This window comes from Branchiostoma lanceolatum, chromosome 16, assembly GCF_035083965.1.
Source record: "Branchiostoma lanceolatum isolate klBraLanc5 chromosome 16, klBraLanc5.hap2, whole genome shotgun sequence".
Taxonomy (NCBI): Eukaryota; Metazoa; Chordata; class Leptocardii; order Amphioxiformes; family Branchiostomatidae; genus Branchiostoma; species Branchiostoma lanceolatum.
Window position 1 is genome coordinate 2,964,532 of NC_089737.1, and position 13,462 is coordinate 2,977,993.

The 13,462-nt window shown below is 38.2% G+C and overlaps 1 protein-coding gene across 1 annotated transcript in view; it reads left to right on the top strand.

The window, feature by feature from the left end:
• Positions 1 to 13,462, top strand: part of LOC136421654 (protein mono-ADP-ribosyltransferase PARP14-like) — a 41,514-nt gene that overhangs the window by 24,488 nt on the left and 3,564 nt on the right. The window contains exons 5-24 of the mRNA XM_066409121.1: positions 198 to 263; positions 639 to 797; positions 1,030 to 1,133; positions 1,708 to 1,849; positions 1,947 to 2,192; positions 2,429 to 3,406; positions 3,613 to 3,728; positions 3,963 to 4,005; positions 6,979 to 7,077; positions 7,366 to 7,470; positions 7,615 to 7,755; positions 7,918 to 8,100; positions 8,422 to 8,547; positions 8,826 to 8,930; positions 9,618 to 9,758; positions 9,980 to 10,156; positions 10,338 to 10,451; positions 10,733 to 10,837; positions 11,714 to 11,854; positions 13,059 to 13,268. Coding sequence (XP_066265218.1) covers positions 198 to 263; positions 639 to 797; positions 1,030 to 1,133; positions 1,708 to 1,849; positions 1,947 to 2,192; positions 2,429 to 3,406; positions 3,613 to 3,728; positions 3,963 to 4,005; positions 6,979 to 7,077; positions 7,366 to 7,470; positions 7,615 to 7,755; positions 7,918 to 8,100; positions 8,422 to 8,547; positions 8,826 to 8,930; positions 9,618 to 9,758; positions 9,980 to 10,156; positions 10,338 to 10,451; positions 10,733 to 10,837; positions 11,714 to 11,854; positions 13,059 to 13,268 — 3,501 coding nt within the window. The remainder of the gene's footprint in view (positions 1 to 197; positions 264 to 638; positions 798 to 1,029; positions 1,134 to 1,707; positions 1,850 to 1,946; positions 2,193 to 2,428; positions 3,407 to 3,612; positions 3,729 to 3,962; positions 4,006 to 6,978; positions 7,078 to 7,365; positions 7,471 to 7,614; positions 7,756 to 7,917; positions 8,101 to 8,421; positions 8,548 to 8,825; positions 8,931 to 9,617; positions 9,759 to 9,979; positions 10,157 to 10,337; positions 10,452 to 10,732; positions 10,838 to 11,713; positions 11,855 to 13,058; positions 13,269 to 13,462) is intronic.

Here is a 13,462-nt window from a genome sequence, read left to right on the forward strand (position 1 = left end):
GAAATTACTATATAGTAATGAAACAAAGCTATCGTTGATGAACAAAGGTTGTATACTTGCAAAATATTCTTAAAGATGTGTGCAATCACAAATATGAGATGTTCAAGTATGATGACCTAGTGTCGCATACAACCTGTCTAATGGAAGATGACGATGTCAAATTACCAATTATAATGTTTTATTTCATTGATTCACAGTTTCACGGGAAGTGTTATCTCATACGCATGTCCTGGAAGGAACTCATCTGCACGTTCGACATCGTAGTAAGTGTGCTCTTTATGTTGTTCAATTATCCAACTGACTTCTGGCCAACTCGTTAAAGATATATCGCTTTAAGTTAAGTCAGAACGTCTCATTGAGGATAAGTTCAATCATACTAACTGAAGTAACTTACTGCACTGTCTCTCAGCTTGTAGTTAGCAATATAGTTGTATTGACTAGCTGCGATGTGATTGTCTGAGTGTCATCCTAGTTAGTTCCAGGGTTACCTTGCACTAAGAGAAAGTCTAGAACTAACTAGGAGGACACTCAATGTGAGAGTACAAGTGTTAAAAATCGTTCAATCAACAGTTGATGTTACAGATACCAAAGACAATAATTTTGCTTCTTCGTGACTGGTATTTTCATTACCTTAACAGAAAGTCCAGTAATTGAGGTTATTACAAATGGAACCATCGCTGACGATCGTCTCAAAGCATATTTCAAAAACACCCGTAAGTCCGGAGGAGGACCTATTAATGGTGAGATCAAGACAGACCCCAATGGAGTATGCTACATCACGTTTCAAAACAAAAGAGGTGATGCTTTACTTTATATTTCAAACAATGCACAGCATCATATAACATATCACTAGCAAAAACAGCAGCCGTGGCGACACTCATTTCATAGTCATTCACATGCATAAGACATACCGTGCTATTTTATTCAGCCTAGTATTGAATATGTCACTAATTAATCATTGATATTCATACATCTGGTATATTGATGGTCTCATCTATCTATATGTACATTATATATTTTTCCTTGCAGCTGCCTTCGATGCAGTCCAGAAATCTCCACATTCCATTGACGGACAGCAAGTGGTTGTCTCGGAGAAGTTAACCCTTATTGATCGGGAAAGCCTTCTGATAAAGGTACAGTTGTTTTATATGCATACATAATGGCGATAACGTCACTTCGGTCCATTTGAACCAGATATATTACACTTACATCGTGGTCCACTTTGTTCGTTGATCTATACTGACGCAAGGTTTGGGATCTAGTAGTTAATGAAACAAGGATTAGAAGGAGAGAGATGGTTGAAGGATCGTTGTGATTTTTGTTGTTATCTAGATAGCTTAAACTATGGTTGACATAGCATGATACAAATATATAAATTCGCATAATTGACGAGGAAATGTCATAAATCCGCTTCGTTCCATGATAGGACTTAAGCACATGTGACATATGCCACTGAGAGGAATATCAATAGACATCAATACATGCAATAAAGACCACAATTGAATCATTGGAAAGAAAACACTGTAATATCATAGTGATAAATGACGGCAATTTGATACTTGCGTCAGTCGTAAAGGTAAATATCGTTTGGAGAAGGTATGGGGTCGTGAAACTCTAGTTTGACATATAATGCTACTTTGGTTTTTGCCGATTCCATGATTGTTTATCATACACCAATCAATTAGATTTTCTATTCTATGTGCACAGGACATCCCACCGAGTTGGAGCAGTGAGCATCTCATAGACTACTTAGAAGGCTTAGAGAGCGCTCAGGGCAGGCTTCAAATAACCGGAATATATCGGGGCAACGATGACTCCGTTGCAGTATTGTCTCTGCTCCGTGGTATAGGTAGGTTGAGCTTGAAGGTTGTTTTTTGTCAGGTTATCATGTGTTTGTACGGCAGAAATTGGTTGCATGCAACTTGTATCATCTTTGTACATTACAGATGGGAAAACAAGGAATGGAATAGCAAAGGAAGCTAAAGGAGAGATCCTAAGAGGGCAAGCTCTTTCAGTCAGCCCCATTGTCGTGACCAGGAGTATACAGGTATCCGGGATCAACAGGAGATTCACACGAGATCTTCTTATCAACTATTTTGAAAACACGGAAAGAAGCGGTGGGGGCAAGGTGCTGGACATCACCATGGACCAGAATAGTGGAACGGCTATCATCAGGTTCAAAGAGCCATCAGGTAACAATTTCAAACTGATATCTGCTTATTAAAACATAGACTAGTCGTTTTAAACAATACATTTCTGACATATCCAATATGAATTTTAGTTGCATTGATTCCTAAGACAGACATCAGACCTGCAGTTTTCATAATGTCTGCACAAATTATAGCATTTCAAACGCGCATATAACAATGAACTCTTAGGCAAGGATATTATTCGCTGTCTTATCATTCTTTTCTTATCGTCCCCATAGTCGTTCAGAGAGTCGCGAGGAAACCATTTCACGAGTTCGACTGCGGGCGTGTCTCCGTGTGTGCGCACTATGATGTCCTCGGCACCATAACCGACACCGAATGCCCTACATCCTCCGATCCGACATTAGCCCCTAAAGTTCCCAGGGTTATCAAACGCAATGAACTAAACATTGTAAATGTTGAGCCATCAAAACTATGTCTGTTAGAGAAACAACTGTCGAAACTTGAGAGAGCTTTCCCAAACGTTGATTTTTATATCAATCATGGCAAACATGAAATCACCATTGCCGGAGTGGACCAGGAGCCGACGCAGGCGCGCGACAATATCAATGAAAAGCTGGAAGAGTTCAAGAAATATACATGGTTGATATCTGATGAACTGCACTCCATCCTTTCAAGAGATCACACAAAGAAAGCTATTGAAAATAGTCTGGCGCAAGCAAATGTGCATAAAGGAGTTCACGTTACAATTGAATATAATGAAATAGTTGTATTTGGTGTGGACGACAGCGCTATTGAGACCGCAGAAAGCTGTGTCAGATCCATCTTCAAAGAAAACAGTAGGAACATTCCTAAAGAACTCTTGAGACTCAACGATTGGGATGACCTTATGACCCAGACTAACAAAGATGCCAACTACAATGCAATCATGTCATGCGATAAAAACTCGGGAGAGGTTAAAGTTGCGGGCCTCATTCTTGTAGTCAACGATATCGAAAAGAAGGTGGACGACTTCTTAAAACAGCATTCCTTTGAAGCCTCACATGTTGATGTAGAAAGACCAATTGTTAACGTATTGGTTAAAAGACAGAAAGATCAAGTGAAAGAGATTGAAACTGCCAATGAGGTTTCGATTGATGATACGGAAACTGGGTTCAAGATACTAGGTCCTCGAGATAGAATGAAGAAGGTGTCGAAAGAGATTATGGATCTTGTGTCAAAGGTGATGAAGACAACAGTGCAGTACAAGAAACCAGGTGAGAAGCTTGTTGTTACAAGTATGATATCTCTGTGGCTTACCGAAGTCATCTGTGGCAGTCTGGATAACCAGTTAACAATGCTAATGTTTTTCTGCCATTCCGTACCATAAAAAATATCACGTAAATGGAGTAGTTAGTACGGTATTCTGTGACTGTGATGTTTATTTGTCAAATACGTTCTGAACCTTCTTGGATTTTTTCAGGACTTGTAAAGTTGTTCAGTGACGACACATTCAAAATGCTGTTAAAGGGGATAGAAGAGAAGCAAAGATGTGCATTAAGGTGGGACTGCAAGGCAAGGACACTTACGTTTCGAGAGGTTAGTCTAATTGACTTGCTCTGTAACGTAAACTTCTTCGTTATTTACTACTAGGGAACAACCCTTTTGGTAAAGTTATGATTGGTTTTGTTCGAGAGTCATGGTTGGGGGGAGGGGTCAAGTTTATAGTACGTACGCACGTTAGAGACAGCTGATTAGTCACTTTGGTAAATAAGATAACACTTTAGTACTGATGAACACAGAACCATTATTCCTTGTATCATTATTTTTCAGAAGACAAAACTGAAAGACCTGCGGCCCTCGACACCTGATGTTGGTAAGCACACAGTTATTAGATGCTTCCAAAAATTCCCTCAAAATTCGACGTACAAAACAGACCAAGAAAATTACACACAAAAAAAGGAATAAAGTTTGGTTCGACCAATGTTGCTGGTCGCTACGCCAACGTTTGAAGCGATAATCATACGAACTGAAAAAAGAACCATGGATTCAAGAAACCAGAATAAAATACTTTACGACCTTAAAAGATTATAAAAAACTTATCAAACAATGTAAACGGAAATATAAGGCGGAATTACTGTCCAAGTTAGAGCATTTGAATGAAAAAAATCCCAAAGAATTTTGGTCTCTATTTAACTTTTTTAAAAAGGAAGTTAACGGAAAAACACATAGAAATACTTCAGACCCTAATATCACAAGCTCAGAATGGACTGAACACTTTAAAAACCTAAATAATTTAACAAAACACAAAAACTTTAACGTAGACTTTGAAAAAACTAACGCTGAACGATTAGAACAATCTGATAAAGATTCATCTAATTTACTAGACACTCCTTTTACTACAAAAAATGTTCTGGACGGCATAAAACAACTCAAATCTGATAAAGCTTGTGGCATGGATTCTATTTCCAACAACATGTTAAAACATGGGTCTACTTCAAAACAATTATGTCTCTCATTGGTTACCCTTTTCAACATCATTATTTCCAAAGGCACATTTCCGCTAAACTGGAATACAAGTATCCTTACTCCAATTTTCAAATCAGGTGACAAGGCCAATGTTGACAACTACAGAGGTATCGCCCTCTTCAGTTGTCTCTCAAAATTGTTTACCCGACTCTTGAATACTAGGCTAAGAATAATAATCTGTTGGCCGACACTCAATTTGGATTCAGAAAGAAGTGCCGAACTGCCGAGAATATTTTTATTATGAAATCTCTTATTGAGAAATATACACAACAAAAGAAACTTTAAGGTAAATTGTTTATTTGTTTCGTTGACATGAAGAAAGCATTTGACAGTGTTTGGCGCAAAGGGTTATTTTATAAATTGTTACACTATGGTATCGATGGACATTTCTTTAGTGTTTTGAAATCTATGTATCTGAATGTCAATTATGCAGTTAGAGTAGAGAATGGTCTATCTGATTCTTTTGTATCAACTTGTGGTGTAAGACAAGGATGTAATCTTAGCCCATTGTTATTTAATTTATTTATCAATGATCTGCCGCAATGTTTTGATAGTAACAAATGTGATGCTGCTGTCCTTACTTCAAAGTCTATCAACTGTTTGTCTTGGGCAGACGATCTTGCTTTGGTCTCTTTGTCAAAGCTCGGACTCCAAAACTGCATCAATGCCCTAGAAACACACTGTAACAACTGGAAACTATCGGTTAATGTAAAACAAAAGTTCTTGTCTTTTCTAAAGTTACTACAAAGAAAATGTCAAAAGATTTCTTTATCTATGGTAAAAAAGATAGAAGTTACGGACAGCTACACTTACCTTCAAGTTGGTATCCCACTTACGTCCTCAGGTAAATTTAAAACAGCCAGAAAATTTCTAAAAACCAAGGCTATGAGAGCTATATTCAAATTGAAAACACTTTTATCATCGGAAAATATCCCAATAAAATTAGGTAAAAGTCTTTTTGACAAATTTCTAAAACCTATCCTTTTATATGGATCCAAACTAATTTGTTTTGATCATTCCCCCAAAACAGTGAAACTTATTGTATCGAAAAACATTTTTATATCTACACCCAGAAACATGTTTTCCATTTTACTTACAAAACTTCAATTGGATGAAAACTTACCAGCTGTAATTCGAAAGAGTACTTGTTCCGATTTGACTGATTCTTACATTATTAATTTTGAAAGAAGATCAGACAAAGATATGTTTCTAAAATTAACGTCTAAGCTCACTCTAGAAAATGGTGGCTTTTCAGTAGCTAACATACACCGTCCGTTGGATATACCTGAATTTGACATCATTGACCTACGTTTTCAAAAATTTCTGCTAGGAGTACATTCAAAATCCTCCAACGACGGAGTACGAGGAGAATTGGGAACTTTTCCCATCATATTATCTGCAAAAATTCAGCTCATCAAATATTGGCACCGTTTGGTAAACTTGAGGACTCTCTACTTCACGAAGCATGCAATTGCGCATTTTCTAGTGATCAAGACTGGATTAATCATATGAAAGATATTCTCAACTATCACGGCTTTGGATACATATGGATGAATCCTAAATGTTACAAAGTAGACTATACTGAACACCAACTCAACTGCAGACTACAGGATGCATATATACAAGAGTGGTTTAGTTGTGTCAGCAATGATTCAAAATTGTCCCTTCTTCACAAATCCAAAAACCATTATATACAAGAAAAATATCTTGATGATGTGAAAAATGTTGAAATCCGCAAAGCAATAACACAGTTAAGAATAAGTAGCCATATATTGAATATAGAAACAGGTAGATACTTTAATGTAGCTCCCGACCAAAGGTTTTGCCCATTCTGTCCAAATCGAATTGAAGATGAGTTTCACTTCATTATGGAATGCACTAAATATGATACTCTACGCAATGAGTTATTCACCTCTCTGAATTCAAGTACTTCTGATTTTAAGACACTCAATGCCACAGATTTGACTATATATTCAAATGCAACAGCTCATACAGTGTTAAAATAGGCAAATATATAAAAGATTGTTTTGTTATTAGAAAAAATAATGATACTCAGAATAAGCCCAGGTTAATTAATGTATATATATATTCATTTTGTTGTAGTGAATAGTTTTATTCCATATTTATGTCTTGTTCTATGTTTACTGTTGTTGCCATACTTTGTACCTGCTACAATAGTCACGCAATAAAGTTCTTCTTCTATTGATATCCGAAAGAAACATATCAAGTGATGATTTCAAAGACCCGGGAATTTAATTCTCGTTTAAAATTCTTTATGTGATGACTTGACCACTGAGTTCACTTATTATCCCCCAATCAGCATGTGGCTCCAGCATTGGACCTATCTCTGTAGACATTGAGCAAGGCAGCATCGAGTCAGAGTCAGCGGATGTGATTGTTAACCCAGTCACCAACTCAGGTAGCTACACCTTGTAATCAATAAACAGCTTTTCTATTTCAAATCCTGGCCAGTTTACCAAAACACCAGACAAAATGTTAGATAGACCAACTGTGTGTTACGAATCACATTGTCTGTTATTCTCTATTTACTTTATTGCCGCTTTCAATGTATGCTTGATTTTGATTGTTTAGCAGATTTCAAGTAACCATAAAGGTTAACTGTTTGTTGATGGGAAATGAAATATGAGTCAATAGCTAAATATATTGATGTATCATAACATGAAGATGTTCCGATTCTGATTTGCAGCCTTTACAGTTGTCGGCGATGCCCTTGTAAAATACGGAGGCCAACGTGTCAAAGACAACTTTGAGAGGGACTGGAGCAAGAGAACTAACGGTGTTCTTCTGGCAGGTACGGTTAAAGTAATTCTTCACTACTCCCCTATTTAAGTGCAGATTCTGATATCTGAAATAGTGGTATTAAATAGCTCACCATTTGGGCCACTTTGAAGTTTATACTTTGTAAACTATGCCTATTCATGTGTTATTATTTTAGACTCAGGCGCACTCCGGTGCAAAACGGTTGCCCATATGGAGATTCCACCAAAGAACAAACTAAAGGATGCAGTTTGCCAGTGTCTTGTCTTCAGTGCTCAGGCCGGAATGACATCAATTGCATTTCCTGCGATTGGGACAGGTGACTATACCTAATAACAATTCAATATAGTTAAGCCCTGACCCTATACTATATCGGAGTATCACAGCTATATATAATTCTACCGATGGTCTTTTTCTGTTTATTTCAATAAGATGAAATTTAAAAAAAAAATGTCATAACTTTTGTCACTTTGATTCCTAGGCAAGTACGGAATGACATCAATCGAGTCAGCCAAAGCCATCCGAGATGGCATTGAGCAGTTTATTCAGCAGAACCCGGCGTCCAAACTCACAAAAGTCAAACTCACTATCTTCGTCCAGCAGATGGTTGCAGACTACAAGACCGAATTCCCAGCTGGTTCTCTTAGAAGTTCTCCCACCGCAGGTGAGTTTCAAAGCAATTACTGTAATAAAAAATTCTACGAAAAGATCATTGTGGCTACATGCATAAGAAAGTACCCAAGGAATATTCTTTTTTTTAATCCTCCTAATTATGCTAGATTCTATTCGGTAAAGGGAAAGAAAACAAAACAAAAATATGGCAATTGGAATTTGGGCCAATGACTACCTATAGTATGTCTCCAAACTTCTATTTCATGTTCGTTAGCGCGGCATATAAAATATTTGAATGAGACTTTTTGAGTCGTTTAAAAATATCTATATCAAACACTGCTTTGACGTCTGCCCCCTTATATTGTATGTGCAGGTATAAGAACACCATCCCCAGGCCAACAAGAGATGAGCTTTGGTTCTGTCAAAATGCAAGTTCAACAAGGCGATATCAGCAAGGAGAGAACAGACGTTCTTGTCAGCACTATCCTTAAAGACATGGGTGAAGAACTCCCTCACTTATATATCTTAAATATCTTAAAAAAGACATGTATACCATGTCGAACGGCAGGTACCTAGTGCTTAACAGCAAATTGTAATTGCTTCACATTGATGAACATAACGAAAAAAGCACCAGCACTCTTTATAAGTCTATAGCAAAAGATGGGATGCTTTTTAATAGGAGTGTTTTACATTTCTAAACCTCTTAAGATTTCAAATGGAGAATGTTGGTTGACAACGACCGTCTAAACATCTTGAAAATATCTTTATTCTTTACAGAGTTCACGGTTGTGACAAAAGCCCTTGTAAGAGCCGGAGGGCAGTCTATCGCAGATGAACTAAAGACTACATGGCCCAACAGGATCGACAAAGTTGTATTCACAGGTATGTACAGCGTTGTATCATGTTATTCTCAGATGAGCTGTAAAGTTGTGCGTAGTTGAGAACGATTCATAGTGATATACATTATACGTTTTTTTTCGTAACATCTTAAAACATGGTCAAGTCGGTCTTACTTTTTCCCTCCGAGAAGACAGAGTGACTGTTCCTAGTTGAAGGGTGACCGACTTTGGATTCTCCACCACTCATCTTGAGGTCTCAACACTTAAGCTGCCAGTCCCGCTTTTATCAGAGATACAGAAACATGCCTTGAGTGCTGGGCCCTGTTATAACCGGGATAGGGTATTTCCCAGAAGAAAACAGTTTTGCGTACGTGTAGCGCTCGAAGCCCGGAAGTTAGGGGAGTCAGTGCCGCCGGCTGGTTCGCGGGTTTCGTGGGGGAGGTCAGGGGTCAAACATGTTTGATGTACTTTACTAAAAAAACCTGGCAGCTTACGGGTTAATTCCGACGGGTATCTTTAGCAGGGTTGGCCTGTTCTCTGGATAAAGAAGTTGCTGCAATCCCGACATTGTATTGCTAATCAGTTGAGTGATAGTTGATCATGATAATTCATAACAAAGTTCAGGTTCGCTGGAATGCAAGAGAAGTTTGTCTTAAGGTTGGGGGGGGGGGCACAGAGTTCCACTTCTGTGGCCACACATCACGACAATGCCTTCTTTGTATCTATACAGACGCTGGATCTCTACCGAACAAGAAAATCGCCCATATGGTCGTAGAAAATGCCTCTGAACTCAAGGACTCTGTAGTATCCTGTCTGCAGGCCGCCGACAAACTTGGAATGGTGTCAATATCGTTCCCAGCAATAGGAACAGGTATTACTACATTTAAATTTAGTAATAATTAACACATAAGGTATGATTCACGTCAAACATTATTGTACCTTTTAGATTATCATTTGTTCAATGTCTTAAATTTTATTTCAACACCATACGGTCAACCTACGTTTTGTTGAGACGAAAATATATTAGCATCAAGAAAACAATGTTCACCAAATAAAAGGCATCATTGTAAATTTTGATTTGGTACGATTCAGGTGGCATGATGTCTCAGGTCGAAAGTGCAAAAGGGATATATAGTGGAGTCCAAGAGTTCGGCATAAAGTTCAACCCGAAGATCTTGCAACTTGTACGGGTCACCGTCTTTGAAGGTAAAATGTTGGGGACCTTCCACTCAACGATGCAGCAGTACACCACGACCAGCTACAGCCCTCGTAAGTACACAATGGATATCCTCACATTACTATGTGTAATTTTGAATAGTTCAACATCTGTAAATAAAGCTTGTTTTTCTGGTACAAATGGTGATGCTAATAAGGGGGTCATAGTTGTGTAATCAAGAAATGTTGGATTGTCCTGCTTATTGCGATTCCTTTGCCTTTGTCATTTATCTAGCAACAATTGGGGTGCCTTCCGGTCACATTGGATCAGTTGCTGTGCAAATACAACAGGGAGACCTGGCCAAGGAGACAACAGACGCCATTGTCAATCCCGTAGATACCGACGGAGGTATGTCAACTTGTTTAAAAGCTCTAATTCGACGTCTACATCTTTGTTTGTGAGATGTTTCTAATTCTTAGATCCTCTCCGGACATATTTATGGTATTTTCATGGTGTCCAGAAAATCTGTAACAATCGCAGATCCCTCACGGGCCATTGCGTCTGTGTATAACATAAAAATATATTGGCCAGTTACTTGCTTTATGAATTCAGCAGGTGGTTGATGCAAACCCTGTAAGCGCGAATCCTAAAAGATCTTATCAATTAATATAATCGTTTTCTCACATAAGGATTCTTTGCTGTCGGCAAAGCCCTCGAAGGAGTGGGTGGAGCAACAATAAGGACTGATTGCCAAACGTCTTGGAACCAGCGAACAAATGAAGTGCTAGTGACAGGTGAGGACTATTAAAATTAAGACAACCTTCACTCTGGAGAATTAACTTTTGGCAGTTCAAAACAAATCCTTTACAAATAGCATAACAAGACTGAGAATTGGTGCGCATTGCTTAGAAATTGAAAACGGTCGTCACAAAAATATACCAGCCGAAAAGAGAATGTGTCCCACCTGCAAAGAAAATATTGAAGATGAATACCATTTCCTTATGATATGTCCATCTTATAATGAAGAAAGGAAAAGACTGATGGTTACATGTAAGAAGGAGATAACACTACCTGGAACAAGTGGAGAAATATTTAATGTACTTCTATCATGTCCTGACTCTGTATCTGTCCACCTAGGCCAATTCATATATAATGCTATGCAAAAGAGAAGCCGTGCCATAACGTGAGATATATCATTCCATTATACTATGTATTGAGTAATGATGTTAGGTAAGTATACTAGACTAGTATACTTACCTAACATCATTACTCAATACATAGTATAATGGAATGATATATCTCACGTTATGGCACGGCTTCTCTTTTGCATAGCATTATATATGAATTGGCCTAGGTGGACAGATACAGAGTCAGGACATGATAGAAGTACATTAAATATTTCTCCACTTGTTCCAGGTAGTGTTATCTCCTTTAGAGTATAAATAGCCTGTAGTTGTTAATATTCCATGTTATTTGCCGTACATTGTACCTGATGCAATTGTTGTGCAATAAACTTGACTTGACTTGACTATTAGATTAGTTAGTAACGCTTTGTGTTCTTATTGTCAAAGCTTGCAATAACAGTAAATGCAAAACGTTGCTTTGAATGAATCACAGTTATCATCTTTATATTTTCACTTTAGCTTGTGTGTCGTTTTTTTGTGTTTTAGACGGGGGTACCCTTCCATGCAAGAAGGTCATACACGCAGTGTGTCCAAACGCAAAGGCCATGAAAGGGAGGGTGCTAGGGTGTCTGCTACAGGCAGAAGTGAAAGGACTTACGTCAGTATCCTTTCCGGCCATCGGCACAGGTAAATACTGCATTTTATTCTGCGATCACAACTATGCAGTAAATTTATTAAAGCCGCAGGCTTGCACAAGCAATAGGATTCAGCCAGGCCATCGTGTTATTCTGTTCATCATCATCATTATCATTCTTCCTCGTTAGGCCACAGCAAGTAATTTTTATGGATGACATCAGCGCGCTCATTAATTTTCGCCTGATTTTGAAATAAAAAACAAGAAATTTCATTGCCCTCCGACGGTGGTCAACATGCCAAAAATTGGCAAATATGTTGTAAACCTTGACAGTTTAAGGTGTTTCATTGCATATGAATACCCAGTGTAGTTCCTGCCCATGATGGTATAATTAACAAGCTGTTTTCTTCATTTGTTCTAGCAAGGACATTATATAAATAATGGGGGGGGGGGGTCTAGTTAATTGAGCTGTATACACAAGGTGTTTTATCGCATATGAATTACTAGTGTAGTTGCTTCAGATGATGGTACAACAAGCTCTTTTCTGCATTTGTTGTAGTTAGTCTATTGAGATGTATACACATCTACAAGGACATGTTTACATCAAATCAAGTGCGTTTTATATTATGTATGAAACCTCATTGGTTGAATACAGGAATAAAAGACCTGTTGGTCATAATATCATATTTCGTCGCTTCAATTCTTGTTTAACAAGATTTATGATCTCAAAATTTGAAAATACAGGAATCTTGTTTTTTTGGGCCCGCCTTTTTTTTTCGCCCTATCTCACTAATTTTGGAGTCTGCGGAGGATGTCATCCATAAAATTTACTTGCTGTGGCCTTACGAGGTGTAGCAAGAAAAGTTTGTTCTCCAGAATTGCTGGCTTGTCCTTTATTGCTGAGGGAAGTCCATGTCTAAGTTAGTTTCTGTTCCTATGAGTTTCTTGAGTGTTATGATTGGGCGTCCAATCCTTCTTTTCGTGTCAGGGTGTCCGAAATAGTAGACTTCCAGCTGGTTCTCCGCTACGTGCCACGTGACCCACGAGGCTCAGTCTCTTAATGACATAAATAGCACACTTCATTTTTTTTTCTTGGTACCTATACCATTAGAATTTGTAAGGTGACAAAAATCTCATATGAATAGTTTCTACCGTAGCTTTGAGCAAATTACACTCAGCATTAGGGCATACCTTACTTGGGTGATTTGTATTGAGAAGTTATTGTAAAGTTATTGCAATTATTATGTTTTATTCCAGGTGGATTTGGTGTAAGTGTTGCAGATGCTGCAAGGGAAACAATTCTAGGGATTAAAGAGTTCGCCATCACATGTAGCCCTAAAAGCGTGAAAATTGTGAGAGTGACGGTCTTCCAAGCACAAATGGTTGCAGAATTTCAACAGGCTTTGCAAGCTGCAGTACCTAAAGCATCGATTGCCACATGTACACCAGCCCTAGCTTCACCTTCTGGTAAGTTTGGGTTTCTGTCATCTTTACAGTATTCTTTATTACCTTCACCGAGAAGTTTATGCTGTCGATGACGTTTGTGTGCGTGTTTATGTGCTCTCTTGTTTGTGAATAGCATAACTCGAGAAGTCGTGAATTGATCCTAATGACACCTGATATGTTGGTAGCGGTCGGCAAAACAATGACCACGTTCTGGA